Genomic DNA, 16,370 nt, shown 5'->3' with positions numbered 1-16,370 from the left:
GTGTAACCTCATCCGGGTGTTCCTGCTCTGGCAGGGAGATTGGACTAGATGATCTTTTGAGGTCCCTTCCAATCCCTAACATTCCATGATCTTCAGTCATTCCTTGTGTTCAGACTTCCTGCACATAGCTTTCTTTTAGGAATACACCTAACATAACCATTTCTTATAGCAGTCCTAATACATTTCTAGAGAAAAATAAAAAGGTTTTCTCCCCCTCTGGAGCTCAGCACTCAGAGCTTCCATGTACTCTCTTCCAAGCCCCTAACTCTGGAGGTTTTCCATTCTGGGATACTTCCAGCCCAGACACAAGGGCAGCTGGTTGACCACCACATCCTTCCAGTGGTGCTCCTCATTGCGAGGGTGTCCATGATCCCCAGTCACTTACATCTAACCTGTAAACAGGAGCCCTCTCATCCCTAGGCAGTAAGGATCAGACAAGGGGACAGCTGATGCACTGATAAACCACATGGACAAGATGGGCTCTAAGTGTTTCTGGGGCCAGGCACCCTGTGAGAAACAGGTTGTGCATAATGGTAATTTCTTGGCAGTTTTGTAGAGGCAATCTGCTGTCTCCTCTGTGGAGTGTACTGTGTCGTGTGTCATCTCAAGTTCTAAGAGTCATTTTGTACCAAGCAACAGTTGATGTGATGTGCAGGGTAATGCACTGTGACTAATGCAACGTTGTAAGCAATTACTGGTTTGGGCTAATCAGAGAAGAGAGATTTAGCTTTTTGTTTGTTATCCATTCGCTCCGTGACTATAAATTTTGAGTCCAGTGATACCTTGTAAGAGTTTTTATCCTCATGTTTTGTAGAATGCATTTTACTTGAATTTTGGTTAAGGATAGAGTAAAAACATCAAGTTCTAGCCATCGCTTACAATTTTTGTGGATTGTCTTCCCAGGTGTCCAGTTTTCTGCTGTTATCCAAATAAATACATAATCAGTCATGAGACACACTCTTTTGGTTTGGTGGGGCTTTAGGCTTGAAGCTATAGCTGGTTTGGTAGATGAGTTTGCACCTGTATTGAAATCAATGAGTTCCTTTGAAAGTTTTATATTCACGCACAAAGAAATCCTCAGACAAAGTCACAAATTATATCCATGGAGCCATTGTCAAGTTTTGTGGACCTTTGGACAGCTGGAGAGGCTAAACCTTTTGAAAAAGTTAAGTAGGGACATCAGAATTTTAAAACTGCCAGAAATTACCTTTTCACTTTGTTCTTTGACTGTGGAAAAAGCCCTTTGATTTAAACTTCAGGACAGCCTGCTACAGTTATTCTCAGTGTAAGCTTTAGTTTAGTGTCTTTGCATTCCAGCAGGTTCCATGAGGTCCTTGACCAGGCCTTCGGAGTTTGCACTAATGGTAGTGATGCAAGGAACTTAAATTTTTGTGGAAAAAAAAACAACCAATGAACAAGCCCACAGAATGAGCTGTGACCCCAATGACAGCTTAAAGATTGCTGTCTTAGATTTTGAAAGGAAATGTATGGTAGATGATACCAGCAGCGAAACATGCAAGAATCTGGCTTCAAGGAGTGACTGTCAAAAAAATCAGAAGTCTTTTGAAAATAATATACTTGGGCACATTGTACTAAAGCCTTTGTATTCTTGTTTTTCTGCAACTGTGACATTATATTTATTTTTAATGTGAAAGCTTAATTTCTGAGTTAATTCTTTAATACTAAGAGTTGTGATAACAAGAAAAGTTCCAAATGATGGAAGGCTTAACAATAAAAATTGTGATAGTGGCATCAAAAACAGCAACAGACTTATTCTTAAAATGCAGCACTTTTGGTTATCAGTGGTGTAGTTTGTGGGCACATATAAGAAGCCACATCAAGCTTTCCTTATCCTGAAGAAGAGTTGGTTCTTATTTCTGTTGTGATCTTGTAGCTCCTTTTCTCACCTCTCCTTGGGATGAATTATTAATCATATCACTGAGTGTGAACCCGAGGGTACTGCAGAATTTGTAATTGGTGTCTTCTTTTTTTTCAACTCAGAGATGAAGCTCACAATGTCATCTTCACAAGTGGCCATTTCTCTGTGACAATTAGCAGATACTAGGCAAGGAAAGGGTGCCATTTATTACAGCAGTAATATAATATTAATGTATTATGTTAGTTAAACTGGAGAAGACCGTGAAACGCAGTGTCCTTTCTCTTCCAGACAGATAGCATAGTAAAGGCTGAGGCTTGAACAGTGTAAATGCAGCCATTGTTTTGTGGCTAAGGTACAGGGACCAGCACTTGTCAGAAAAGAAGATGAACAAAGAGAGCAAAATTAGGGTTTGATGGTGGTTTGCTTCCACATCCGAAGAAGACAGTCTCATCTTCAAAAATTACATGAACCTGCATGTTTTCAAAAGTGATTGACGACTTTTGAAATTGAGTTTATAAATTTTTTGAGTCCTCAAACCTAGGTGTTTTGCTGGGATCCATTTTTCAAGGGGCCAGAGGCCAGTGTGTTCTGCAAACAAGGATTCCTTGGGGCTTTTCAGTGTGGATGGCTTGAGCCTGAGGCATCCACAGTCAGAGATTGCCTTAGGAAAATCTTTTCCATTAAGGATTAAACTAGATGAGAGCAACAGCAGGAGCAAGTGCATAGATAATGGAAAAGTGAATGATGTAAAATTATCACCATTTTACAAGATGTCTGCAAACCTGTTTCACTGAGTTCACTTTTGATCTTAAACTGCAGTTGTTTCCAAAAGGTAAAACCTTTGAGTTCTGCCACAAGACATTTCTGGTCTTAAAGACTTAATCGTTTTTCCCAGATGCTGATGTTTTTTATGTGTCAGAACATTATCCTAGCAGAAGCACTGGGCAACTGTGACCATAGACTGGGGGCTGGTCACAGGGCAGTCTCGTATATCCCTAAATGCAATGGTTGAGAGGTGATGGAATTGGAACACAATTTGATTTTACCTCATTATCCCTGTGCATCTGAGAGGGGCTGCTGGTCAAGGAAAAAAGGACAGTTCCGTTGGTTGATTCCAACACACCTTGCTCCATGCATCCGTACTGTCTGCTCAGGTGCTGATAGTTGCTCTGGAAAACCTCAATGCGTTTCTTGTTCAAGAAAGGAACTGTCAGACGGCATTCCATCTGAAATGGAAACAAATGTCTGTGCAGATTCTGATTTTCTTGAGAGTGGTACAAGACAAAATATTAATAATATAGGAAGGTGCAGACCATTAACCCTATGTTTTACTTTCCACTTATGAACAGTTCGGCCTTTTAGCTGTGTGTGTGTGTGTGGTCTAACCCACAGAGACTTTTTTTTGTAATATAGGTGTCAACAGCATAATAGTGGAGAATTTCTTAAACGGCAAGTTGCTGTACATTACAATAACCTCATTTGGTTAAAAGTTAATTCCCTTCTTCTGCTCTCCTTGTAAGTGTCATGAAGTGGTAATTTCCCAAGGTTTTTAGCAGGTAAAACAATAATGGTAATACAATTTATTTTTATAAGGAAACCTTCAATATGCATGTGGAATTAATGTTCTCTCCTTTGTTAGGTTTAACCTCTTTGGTAACCTGTTGCAGAGATGTAGAAGAAAATGAGAAGACAACAGTGCTTAAGCTGTTATTTTAATTGTATTTCTCTGATTATGTGCATTTTTGCAGGGCCTAATTAACAGAATATCCCACTCACATTCATTTCACTTGAAGCGGTTTGAACTAAGCATTTCTGAAAATTAGATCATGATTCAATAGAGCAAGCAATTTAGGGCTTAACTCCAGGCCTGATAACCCAGAGCATGATGCTGTTGTGAGGATTGCTTTTGGCAGCAGGAAAGCTAGAAAATCCTTTTATCCATCTCAATATTCACCTACTACAGAAGTTGTCTTCCAGTTCAATACTGACCTTTCAGTTAGGTGAACAGCAGTCTTAACAGTTTTTCTACTCTGGCACACCACAGCAGAGATGTGCTTTTTTTGATTGATGATATTTTAATAGTAGCAGGTCTGTTTGGAAAAAGGATTCAGTGACCTGTATCACCAGCTCCCAGTCTGTACTGAATTTAGCCAATCTAGGAGCAAGCAAGGCAGAGTTATCTAACAGATCTGCTTTTCACTATTATTCCTAAATAGAGCTTTGCTTTCCCTATGGGGACATCTGGACATCTTCGGGTGCCCTGATGCTCCCATGCTTGGAAGCTGTACATGTGAACTTCCTTGCTCCTGCAACCTAAAATTTCACCCTCCTTGTTCCTATATCAGGTTTGCATGCACACAGTCTCTAAAAGCTTATTGAAACATTGCTCACAAATAAAAATAAATGTTCTTAAAGCCACATTAGCTGAGGCGGTGGTCACATGTTTCAAAGCACTTGGTGACAACATTTTGGATGGTGCCATTCTTGTCTTCACCAGTACCATTTGTTCTGGTAGCCTGTGCTGTGGTTTGCCTTCTGGTTTAGGTCTCTGTGGGATCATGGTGAGATCAGGTGAGGATATTGATTCAAATAAACAGTCTATTCAGACTTCTTCCTTTTTACAGTGGCGCGGGGATGAGCAAGAGAGGGAGAGATTTCATGACATATCAGAAAAGCCTGGTCTTGTATTCTTCACCTCCTTAGATGCCGACTTCTCAATAGCTGAGGTGTGCCTTACAACTGAAGTACCACAAACAGCCAGTCAAATGCAAAGAGGACTAATCTCACTTGGAGGGAAGCGCTGGCTAAACATCTGTCCGGTCTGCCAGCTCAATTGTACTTAGATGCAGCTATTTAAAGTTTTTAGAACTTTAGGAAAAAACATAATATGCGCAGTTACATTTAGACCGATAATCATTGCTAGGGCAGAGTTCATTACGTTTCTGCAGATGTGTTGCCCTTGCAGTCAGCAAGCCTTGTTGGATGGTACTATGACATGGATAAATGAAATTCCTGCATTCCCTAAGCCTGATTCTGCAGCATTACTCAATACCTGTAGGGTGCTTCCACCTGCCTGCTGTGAGGCCAAGCTCTTTTTATTTTGCAGGCCTGTGCCTTGAGATCCAAGGACTGTTTCTGTCCCGTGAAAAATGCAGAGACTTACAGAGGTTGATAAGCTGCTAGCAGCTGTGTGTTGTTGTGGCCCAGCCACCAGCTTCATGTTCTGTGCTCTTCCTTTGTTGCAGCAATTCAGCTTTGTCTCCCTGCCCACGGATGTCCTGGAAATAGAAGTTAAAGACAAATTTGCGAAGAGCCGACCGATCATCAAACGTTTCCTTGGAAAACTCTCTATGCCAGTTCAGCGCCTCTTAGAAAGACATGCCATAGGGTAAATTTGCTGCTTATGTTACTTTCCATTGTTTAACAAGTGTGTTGCTGTTTTGAAGTCCCTGGTGATATATCATTATAGTTGATATAATGATGTTGAGGGGGAGTTATTAAACTGACAGTTGTCTGATGAATGATGTTGATCGTAATTAGAATTTATAGGACTATGGGCCCAACAAAGAATTCCCTTTGTAACCCTATCCATTGCATTTTGAAAAATGAGAGCTGGCATTTAGGAAAGAAAATTGTTTTGTGTGTATCATGGCTGCAAATCTGGAGAGTGCAATATTTTCAATTTGAATATTATTTTAATGTTATCAACAGGCCGTTTACATGTTTCAGAGAATTATCTATGGGCTAAAATCATGCCAGATCTGTTCCTCCTCCCTTTAATCTCTAGATAGTGGAAATATTATAAAAACTACTTGTGGCATGTTGTAACTAAATCTTTCTGACCCTACCCTGCTGCCAAGGAATAACTGATTCACTTGATTTCACCAAACCTGCCCTGCTTCCCCTTTGCATGAAAGTCCTGGGAAGGTTTGTGCTGCCAAAGTAACAAACCAGTTTTAGGAAGATGGATAGTATGCAGACAAAGCCAAAAAAAATAGCCCTAAACTACACAGTTCAGACCTTGAGGAGCAAGGAGAGAAAGAGTCATCTACTGAGGAGAGCATAGACAATGCCGTTCCCAAGAAGGCGTTTTTGAAAATCAGATCTCAGTTCAGCAGCACTGCAGGAAGCTAAGCTTGTTGGAAGCATTTTTGAACAGCTGGTTCAGAAACTGGCTGTGATACTGACAGCTGAATCTTCCAGAAGGGATTAAGCTACCTCCCTGTTTCTCAAGTGGGGAAGACTGAGTAGCTTTTTAGAAACCAGATGGAAAAGACCAGCTTGGGGAAAGTAGAGCCCTATAATTGATATCACTGGCTTCCCTCTGTATGAGAAGATTTCTCATCATCTTCTGATTATATCTTCCTATTTTACTTTCTTATTGTAAACACTGTCTATCTAAGGATACAGTTTGCCAAGAGTAGTGCCTCCAACCTGCACCTAGATCTGGCTTAGTTTTAATGCCACAGTGGCTTTTAAGTCTCAGGCAAACTCAGTGAGAAGGATACGCAGAAGTTCAGAAAGATCATACACAAATCTTGAGATTGTCTCATTTATATGAGTTTCTGATGCATGTGAAACTAGCCTAGCAAATACATTGTGCCCAACTAGAAGTGAACTATGTTTCTTCAAAAGATGTATAAATATTACTATTTAGCAAACCCTTTACACTCAAAAATGCTTTGCAAACATTGATTCAGCCTCATTTTGGGCAGCTGGGAAGTTAATCTCTTCTATAGTTTCATTCTGTTCTGAGGGGTGGATGAAGTATGGCAAAGGGAGGGACCTGCACAAGGACAGAATGGAGTCATTGATCAACCTTGTCAGGAAGGTGTTCTCCTGATATTTCAGCTTCATAGAGGTAAGAGGGGTGAAAGAGATGAAGAGCAGTCATTCAGCCAGTGTGCAAAGAGAAGGTGGTAAGCGGGGACTGGCCTGTACAGGATTTTGAAAGAAAGGACAGGAAAGCTGAATTTTATGCAGATGGTGAAGGGAAGGAAATACAGACATGCAAGATTCTACAGAAGGGTAGATATGGTCATATCAGCAAGCAAGTGAAGTCTTGTTACAATAGCTGAAGTGGGAGTTGTTTGCTTCCCATGTCGATATTTTCATATCCATACTGCAGAAGTTCCATTCCCACCGTTCTCTCTCTATATATGCATACATGCTTGTGTATCCCAGAAGCCTGTCTTGTTCACTGACACAGCTGTTCCATTGTAATTGAAGACATTGTCCTCTCCTTTTCTGCCATTCGTTCTCTCGTATGCAAGTCAACATGCCCTCATGGCTGGGTTGAATAGCCTTTGAAAAATGTTATATATTTTTGTGGGACACAGCAGCTTTATCTATGCACAGTAGACATTAGGTAGGTTATAGTCTATTCTGACAATATTTGTTTTCTTTCAGGGACAGGGTTGTAAGCTACACTCTGGGTCGCAGGCTTCCTACAGATCATGTCAGTGGCCAGCTGCAGTTCCGATTTGAGATAACTTCTTCCATCCATCCAGGTAATTGTCAGTCTAAACCCATCATTTATCTAGATTTTATTTTTGCTTTGCATTATTTCTCCCCAGAAATCTGAATTCATTCCTGGCTGGGCTGCTCTGGGACTTTAGGTACAGTCATGAGTAAAGGGAAGTGCATAAAGTCCCCAGTCACAGGATGCATCATGAGTCACAACTTCTCCCTGTTTCCCCTTAGCTTAGAGCTACTGATGTCTCTTATACCCCTGTTCTTGGCTGCTTCAAATATTCTGCGACATCACTGGGAGAGAAGAAGGTAGAAAACCAGAATCTCATCTGCTTCTCTATCACTTATCCCTGGGAAGCGCTAGATGGGCTGTAATCTGTAGAGTCATCTGCACTTTGTCAGTAAAAATTGAGAATGTAATAGTAGAGATTATTAGAAACTTTCTCATTTTGATTATTTTTAATGAAAAAAGTAGAACAAAAAATAATTCAATGTTCCCCTCCATCCCTCCCTTTTGGTTTGATTTTGGTTCACATTCTCTTGTAGTTACTAGGAAGTCACTGTCATGATGGTGTAAGTTTGAACCTTGGTTTTCGTGTCGAAGTCTCAACAGCGTTGCCTGGGGACTTTTTGCTTCTCTATGGTAGTGCCCTCTCAGGTACACTTTGTCAAGCCAACAGGAGCTGCATTACTGGTTGGAAATCGTGATCTGCCCCTTGCTGGAAAACCCTGACTTCTGTCTTTTGACTTTTTGGATGGTATGAAAGAGCTCAAGTTGTCTGGCATCTGGGAGGAGGTGGTACAAATGAGGATCACATCAAAGGATATTTTGTGGAAGGTTTTCACCTTTCAGGGGTCTGAAAAATCAGGTTTTTTAAGTTCTCTGTTGTGGAGTCCTGTTAGCTTCAGCATGACAAGAAAAATGTCATTAAAACTTCAGGGAAGGCTTCCTTGTCATGCCTATGATATTCCCTCGAACGCCAGTTGACTCAAAGAATGCGTTACCTTCAGGTTATGTTGCAAGGAGGCAGGGTGCTACATGCAGATTACCACCATGAGCAAGCCCTATGATTTTTAAATTCACTTTACAAAGACTGCCTAGGAAAAAAAAAGAAAAAAAAAAAACAGCATTTCTTGATAGTTGTTCAGTTCCCCACTCATTTCATGCTCTAATTTATGCTTTTGATTTTCTCAGATTGCTGTGGATGTCTGTGCCCCCATAGCCAAGCTTCGGGTTCAATCACCACTTCTTTTTAACAGAGTAAGTAATTTACTTTTCTGTCTCATACAGATGATGAAGAGGTCTCCATTAGTGCAGATCCTGAGCCAGCTGACCTCCAGGAAAGCCCTGTGAACAACCCCACAGAGGAAAGCCTCGGTGAGCCTCCATGCATCAACACAGTGACCTCAGAAAGTACAGCTCCAGAACATCTAAATGGATACGGTGTGAACAGTGTCGATAGCCCAGGGGCTGTCAAACAACCCGGGGAAGTCAACCAGAACAGCTTAAATGAAGAGCTAGCAGGAGATGGGGAGGTTGATGCGCTGCCGGTTCCTGAGCCCTTGGAATCCATCCCAGGAGAAGTGCTGCCTTCTACGAGCGCTACGGACCTCACGGAGCAGCTGGCTCTGCTGGCTTGCATGTCTCCTCCTGAGACTGAAGTTAGGGAAAATAACAAAGTCAATTCTGGTACTCAGGGAGATGATGGAGTAGTTATTAATGAGGTGAGTGCAGATGTACATGCTGGCAAGGACATGGATAAGAGTCAGGAAGAAGAAGGGGCTTCAGCCCAGGAGGAGGAAGATAACAAACTACAGCTGAGGACGACAGCAAAGAGGAAAAACAGGCCATGCTCTCTGCCTGTGTCTGAACTTGAGACAGTCATAGCTTCAGCTTGCGGTGAGCCAGAGACCCCTCGCACACATTACATACGGATCCACAACCTGCTCCACAGCCTGCCCTCGGCACAGATGAGCAGCGATGGGGAAGAAGAGCAAGATGGTTGCAACGGCGGGGAGAACGATGAGGAGTCTACAGTCAAAGAAGCATTGGAGAAGGAGGTGGTCAGTGAGAGTGAGACAGTGGCAGCAGAGCCTCCTCTGGAAAATGAGGCCGAAGAGAACTTCAGCCAGAGCACGGTGCCTCCTGGGACCTTGGATGAGCAACTCTCTGACTTAAATGAAGGGCTGTTGGATGGGGAACACTCCAGGACAGGAAGTGAGAGCGAGTCAAGCTCTAGGCCCAATGGTGACAACGAATGTGAGGCGTGTGACACCTCTTGCTACAGCCCGTCTTGCTACAGCACTTCCTGCTACAGTACCTCCTGCTACAGCACTTCTTGCTACAGCACCTCCTGTTACGACAGTAACAATCGCTTCTCCAGCCATACCCGCTTCTCCTCCGTCGACAGTGCAAAGATTTCTGAGAGCACGGTGTTTTCCTCACAGGATGATGAGGAGGAGGAGAACAGTGCTTTTGAGTCAGTGCCAGATTCAGTACAGAGCCCTGAGCTGGACAGGGAGCAAGTGGATGGCTCCTCCCAGTGGCCAGATGAACTAGTAGCTCATGGTGGGAATCCACAAAGAGCCACAGAGAGTCTAGACACCCCAATAGCAGGTCCAAGCAGCAGAAGAGAAGGTTAGATCCTGAGAATCGATGCGCTAAGCAACCCTGATTATCTGGATGTCACAGAAGGCATCAAATAATCAAGGTTTCAGATAGCTCACGGTTTATTTCACACAAATCCGGGGGCTGTGAGCTGGGCCAGATACCAGGGAGGGTTGGATAATTGAGCCTGTCCTTAAAAATCCCAGCAAAACCAAATAAATCAGATGGTGATCTGTATATGTGGATTCCTGTAGCTATACATGCATCATTATAAAATCAAGATTAGCTACTGTAGTTATGTGACAGATCAGCATTATCACATCCACCAACTCATTCCTTATTTCTTGGGGTTGTTCCATTTCACGTATCTGATGTGCTGCCATGTCTCTGATAGTCAGCGAGAGGACCAGCTTGTGCTTGTCAAGGGACAGATATGCTGATTTACACCAGCTAAAGATCGGGGCCAGCGTCTGTATATGATTGGTAGCTATGCAGAGTCATAAGCATGGATAAATGCAAAATTTGTTTCCTGAACGCAGTTTTCTAGCCCCATTTGTTCCAGTTCCTTGCATATCAAACAAATCTACCTCAGATTTCACAGACCATAGGACAAGTCAACAGAGATTTTTTTTTTTTCTTAGATTCTTTGAAAATTGAACCATACTGAACAAAATTCTCATCTCTGTATCCTTCTCTAGAGAAAAACATACTTAAGAAATATTTTGTCTTTGTAATTTAGGTACTGTTTTTCCCAGTCCCTCCAAACTGTTACATTAAATTCCTCCCTTTGGTAACTCATTTTATGTCATATGGAGTTACATGAAGGGTGGGTTTGGTCACTCATCTTCAGCTAGTGTATAATTTTTCTCCAGCTGAAGAAGTAAAAGCTTTAGCAGCAGCTAAGGAGTATGCAGTGAGGTGAAGAGGTAGTCTTTGCATTTCCAAATGCAAGAGGTAGTCTTTGTATTTCCAAATCCTGAGTCATTTGTCTCCCACTGTAAGTGACACCAAACTAAAATGGCACCAAAAGGGTAAAATATTTGGGGATCACTGGGAAAACCCCAATCAAAGCATCCTTCTACCTTTTCCTTCTCTGTTCCAAATTTATTTACTCTCACCTTCTCACTGCCACAAACACTGTCAGAGCAGAAAGGAAGGTGTAAGGGTGGCTTTACACACTGGACTGTTTAAAGACTTTCTGGACAGCTGAGCCTCAGCAATTATTTGGTCTACAGAGCAGAATCTAGCCCAAGGAATTAAATTATCAGAAGTACACAGAGGTATAGAAACCCACAATTTCCTCCCTTACAGGCAAGGGTCTTTGTGTGTGATCAGCATTTATGTACAAGTATACACCTATGGAGGCACGAGCATGTGTATGTGTGAGACCATGCTTACAGATTTGATGGTTATTTTGCACTGTGTGCACTTCTGCACACAGAGGGGCTGTGGGGGGAAAGGGTGTCTTCTGCGTATGGATTCAGTACAGCTCCAAGACTGTGCCCCTTGAACCTCAAAGGGCACTGCCATGTTCATGGTGGCTTGGCTTTGATTAGCTGAGAGGGCGTATGTCTGAAGGGCAGCCCAGCTCTTAGCACTCTTTGATATCACCGGGGTGCTTCAGTAAACGTGCACGTTGCATCGTGACATGGCAGCTGTTACAAATACAGCAGATGTGGTCACCTCCGTCCACTCCAGGTGACTTACACTACCATGCTTCTGCTGGCTTGGGATAACTATCTTGACTAGGGGAGAGTCAATTGTGGTGAGGTAAGTAAAGAAAAAAAGATGGGTGATCTGGGACTTGGTGCTGCAACACCTGTAGTAACAGCACAGTTTTGAAGGGCTAGGGGGTGGACTTTTAGCACTGAGCAATAACTTACATAACTCTGCTGTCTGTTCAAAACATGCAGCAGATGCAACTGTGTGATACGCCCATACACAAGTGGTTTAATGAAGACATTTAACAGGCCATACAGTATCATCAGAGCACCTAGAAGAGGGAGTGTTTTCATCTAAGTGATTTTTCTCACTTCTGGATGGTGTGAGATTTTTTTACAGTTTTCTACAAAATTGGCTTCTGCCTTGTAGCTTTTGGTTGTTTCTCTTTATATAAAGTGTTCATTCTCAGGCTGTTAAGATTCTGACATTAAGGACAGCTAAGCCAGCCAGCACACAGTGAGTTTGGCTTAGCTGAATGGTATGATTTTTAATTTTGAAGTATCTTTGTGTAATTTTCTGGTGATGTTGCAAAAGCTAAATATATATATATTTCTTTTTTCTCTAAACTGCATCTTTCTGATGCACGTAGATGTTATATTTATGGAATTCAGGTTGTATCTGTATTAACAGGCCCACCTGGAGCTGGAGGTTATAGAGAAGAGCTGTTACCGCACAATATGGAAATGTGTCCATTAGTAGGATAAACAGTCCTGGTTTCTAAGGTTTTAAGGACAGACCAAGAAGGAATCTTAATTCTGGAACCTCTGAAGTTTTAATGTGCAGGTTCCTTATTTTCGCAGTAAAGTCTAAGATAAGGAATGCTTTTTCATCTCTGTCATAAGTTCTTAATTTCATAAAGGATTCTATAAACATTAAATGGATCTCAAGCTACTTATTCCTTTTAACGGAACGTGAGTTTGGACATTTGCTTAGGTTTCTTTTGTTTCATATTTGGATACATATATATACAATGTTAGTGTTTAAAAACTTCCTCTGCACTGTCTACTCTGTGTCTCTCTTCTTCTTTCCCTCTTCTGTATCTCAGGTCTTCCTTCTTTATCTCAGATCCTGACTATATCTCACTATCTTTTGTCCTCTTCTACCACCTGTCTCCTACCTGTTTCTGGTCCTTCTCTCATTCTCCCTCCTTCCACCCAAGATGGACTCCTCGAGTTTTGAAAAAGACCTATAGAAGGGGATGATCTTCTGCTTTGCAGAGACTGCAAAATCCTGCCACTCTGGTCCACTTACGCAGCCATTGATCTTTTGGAAAAGCAGAGAAAGATGCAGGACAGCTTTTAGCCTCATATTCCGCTGATGGGATGAATTAGAAGTTGGAACCAGGATTTTGCGTGTTCCTGCCAATTTCTGCAGAAGCTTGAGTTTGGTTGTACATGCACAGTATTTCTCAGAGATCAAGCCTGATTCTTCTCTCGCTTACACTTGTGTGTCTATGAGTCCAGAATCTGGCCCATAATAGTTTAGCATTGACTCAAACCTGAGCTCAGAGCCTTGACTGCATTATTTTAATAATTCTTTGGCATATGAGTTGTTATTAACATAGTGCCTGAAAATAGGAGTAACCAGAGCTGCTAGTACACCAGGCTAACCTATTTTTAAAATAATCACTTGTTTTACAGTAGCACATTTTTTGAACCACATTGTGAAAACAGTGAATGACTGTCAATGTCTTGAATATCTTGTCCATAGGTGATTGTCCTTTACTCCATAATTCTCAGCCAGTCAGCCAGCTTCCTTCTCTGAGGCCTGACCATCATCACTACCCAACTATCGATGAGCCTCTTCCACCAAGTAAGCTTTAGTTTTTTAACTTATTGCATTTTTCAGCTTTTCCTGTTAACTCAAACAGTGTAGAGGTCAGTATGTCTTTCCAATTAACCCCATCTGTTCTGTATATGCATCTCCAGAACCCAAGCAATATGCCCTTTTGTTTCCCCTATTTGATCCTGCCTTCAGTTGTCGTCATGTTATTTTGAACAAGCTCCATAACCTTCCCTCTGCCTTGGTCCCTCTTCCTTCTTAGCTGCTATGAAATGAAAATAACATTTCCCTGTTTCCAGTCAGTGTGTTTAGACTGGAATGAGTGGGTGTCTGTCAGGTGTTCCAGAAGCCTCACTGTAAAGCTTTCTGGATGGTGTATCAGCAAAGTACTCTGATTTTTCTGTAATGCTTGTCTCCAGGCTTTCCATAACCAACTTCAAAGATGGTTTGGGATGGCAGTCCCTGTGGTCTGTCAGCTCTGCCTGCAGGTCCAGTGGGAAACTTTTCGCAGTCAGGATGGTCCTAGGACAGACAAGTCCAAATCTGAGCAAAACCAGCAGAAGCTGGAAATAGGCAACTCCCGTAGAATGTGCTGTCTTTGGATTTGATAATCAGTAAATTTTATGTTCATTGTGGACTGTAATGGCGTCTGCCATTGCATTGGATGAAAATGAGGAGGTCATAAGCAACATGATCGGTTAGTAGGCTGAAAATATGGGATTTTTACCAGCGGATCAACAGCTAGAGATGTTCTCACTTTTCTCTGTAGCCTTTCCCTTGTATATTCCTAGAGGACTATCCTTGCTTTTTGCATTGGCGTTAAGTGCCCAGCAGAGCGCACTGTGTGTCCTGCAACGCGCTGCTGATCCCCTTCAGCTTCAGCACATGATTTAACACCTACAATGTGCAGTGCCTCAGAGAAACAACCAGGCGTATAAACAAAGCACTCTTATTTTTTTCAAAGCCCAAGGAGGGAGCACACTTATTTGGCCTGTGGTGCCCTCCACAAATAATTCCTCGTTTACCAACCATACTGTCAGTATTCCCTAAGCCAAAAATAGCCCCAATGCTGGCGTCAGCTGCGCAGCAGCATGAATGATTCAAATGCCTTTAGCCCAATGAATTCTTATTGGAGTCCCAGTGTGGCTTGCCAGTGAATAATGAAATGGGAATGGTTACCTCTGTAACACACAAATACTTCTCTTCTTCCCACTCTTCCTCCCACTCTTACCTCAACACTTTGTGAACAGGCCACATTCCCCATTAGGTGACTTAATGATAGGACACTGGTACCAACTCAGGTAAACAAAACATACTGTGAATCTGTTCCATATTCTTCCATCACCAATTTAATACTTTTTTCCTCTTTCTTTTAATTGTCCCGAAAAGGCAAGTATTTCTACTATTGTTTTTCACAGGTGCTTTCACAACAGGGTTTAAGGACATGAAATGCAATGTGGGATGATACAGTACAGAAGTGATATCCATTTGTGGGATTTTATTTTAGAATTTCCATATAACATAATTTTTACAATAAAGGCTGACACTGTGAGCTTAATATTGATCTTAATAGGAATAGACTATACTAAGTTATTTTGGGGAGGAAAAAGTTGAATTGGTTAATATCACGTAGGAAGCTCGTTTCCAAAAACTCTACATGAAGTCTTAAGGTAACTTAGAAATTAAAACTATAGCCTTAATCTAGAAATGTTTCTTCTTTTAGCATTTAGTCTCCCTATCTCAGTGCCTTAAATGCCTCTTAATCCTAGAAAAACAGTTCCTCAATCCCATGAAAGGAAGGAACTTTCTACTTTAAATCTGAATTATATGATTAAACCTGACTTACTTCTCACATGCAGCATTAGCTACTCCATAAGTAGAGTTAAAGATAATTTGCCACTGCTGCAAGTTCAGTGCTGACTAGTTTTACTTTGGTGACAGAGAATCTTTTGGACAATCTTCTTTCTCTTGTGAATATTTTTCTGAATAACTTTGTTTCATTGTAACCCCACAACAGCTGGTCTCAGGAAGAAAATTCCCTTTTGGACAGTTTTATTTAGAAAAGGTAGAGCAGGTTAATTATCTACGTAGGAATGTTATAAATGACCAGTCTGAATATGAAGGTCTATACGCAACTGACAGAAGATCTGCAGAGTTTTTATGGCCTCATGACAGTGTTAATAGTCACCCCTTATTATGCGTGTGTTTGCTAGTACTGCTGGAAACCCTACAGAACCAAAGCTAAGACAAATGCATGTGCCCAATTCAGAGCTGCTCTTTGCCGAAGGTGTGGCTGAGCTTGGAAAGGGAAAGCATATTTTCTTGGTCCCACCAGAACTCTGGTCCTGCCAGAAAAAGTTGTGTCTTCTGGTATAAATCAGAGCAGTTTCAGAGGCTGCTGTGAAGTATGACTCGGCTGATGGAGGACGATCGCTAGAGAACAGAACCTGTCCTGTCCCCAACCTGTGCTCCAGCAAGCTCTTAGTGTGAAGGTTAGATGGAGGTTAGTCTCTGTTGTAGTCACAGTCTTATTTTGCCTGAAAAAAACAACAAAAGACCCTGAGGGGATTTGGCCACTTCCTAGGTCACCTATGCCCCTGAAGTAACATGAAGGAACTTGAGCACATTTCAGAAGCAGAGTTCTGCCTGTCAGTTCACCTGTCAGTCTGTTCCTCTCTCTGTGCAGGTATCCATCCACCTGTCCACAAATCTGGTGTCATATGCAGCTTCAGTCACTTGTGTGACTTACAGGTTGTCTTGCGGGAAGGCAAAAAGTGCACCTGCCACCTGTGTACAACAAAAGTATCAGCATCTGTCACCCTCTGACAGCCTTCCTGGGTGACAAAAAGAAGAGTTATTCAGCTGATTAGAAATGCTGTTGCAAGGAGAAGTAGTGCTGCAGTTTTC

General features: G+C 41.9%; 1 protein-coding gene across 1 annotated transcript in view; it reads left to right on the top strand.

The window, feature by feature from the left end:
* The window catches only part of HECW1 (HECT, C2 and WW domain containing E3 ubiquitin protein ligase 1), a gene marked incomplete at both ends in the record, with an annotated part of 194,258 nt that overhangs the window by 110,812 nt on the left and 67,076 nt on the right, over positions 1-16,370 (top strand). Inside the window, 4 exons of the mRNA XM_080364173.1 lie at positions 5,125-5,267; positions 7,289-7,389; positions 8,643-9,989; positions 13,392-13,493. Coding sequence (XP_080220299.1) covers positions 5,125-5,267; positions 7,289-7,389; positions 8,643-9,989; positions 13,392-13,493 — 1,693 coding nt within the window. The remainder of the gene's footprint in view (positions 1-5,124; positions 5,268-7,288; positions 7,390-8,642; positions 9,990-13,391; positions 13,494-16,370) is intronic.

Source organism: Nesoenas mayeri, assembly GCF_963082525.1.
Source record: "Nesoenas mayeri genome assembly, chromosome: 2".
NCBI lineage: Eukaryota > Metazoa > Chordata > Aves > Columbiformes > Columbidae > Nesoenas > Nesoenas mayeri.
Note: the sequence above shows the minus strand (reverse complement) of the source record. Positions and strands in the feature narration are given on the sequence as shown.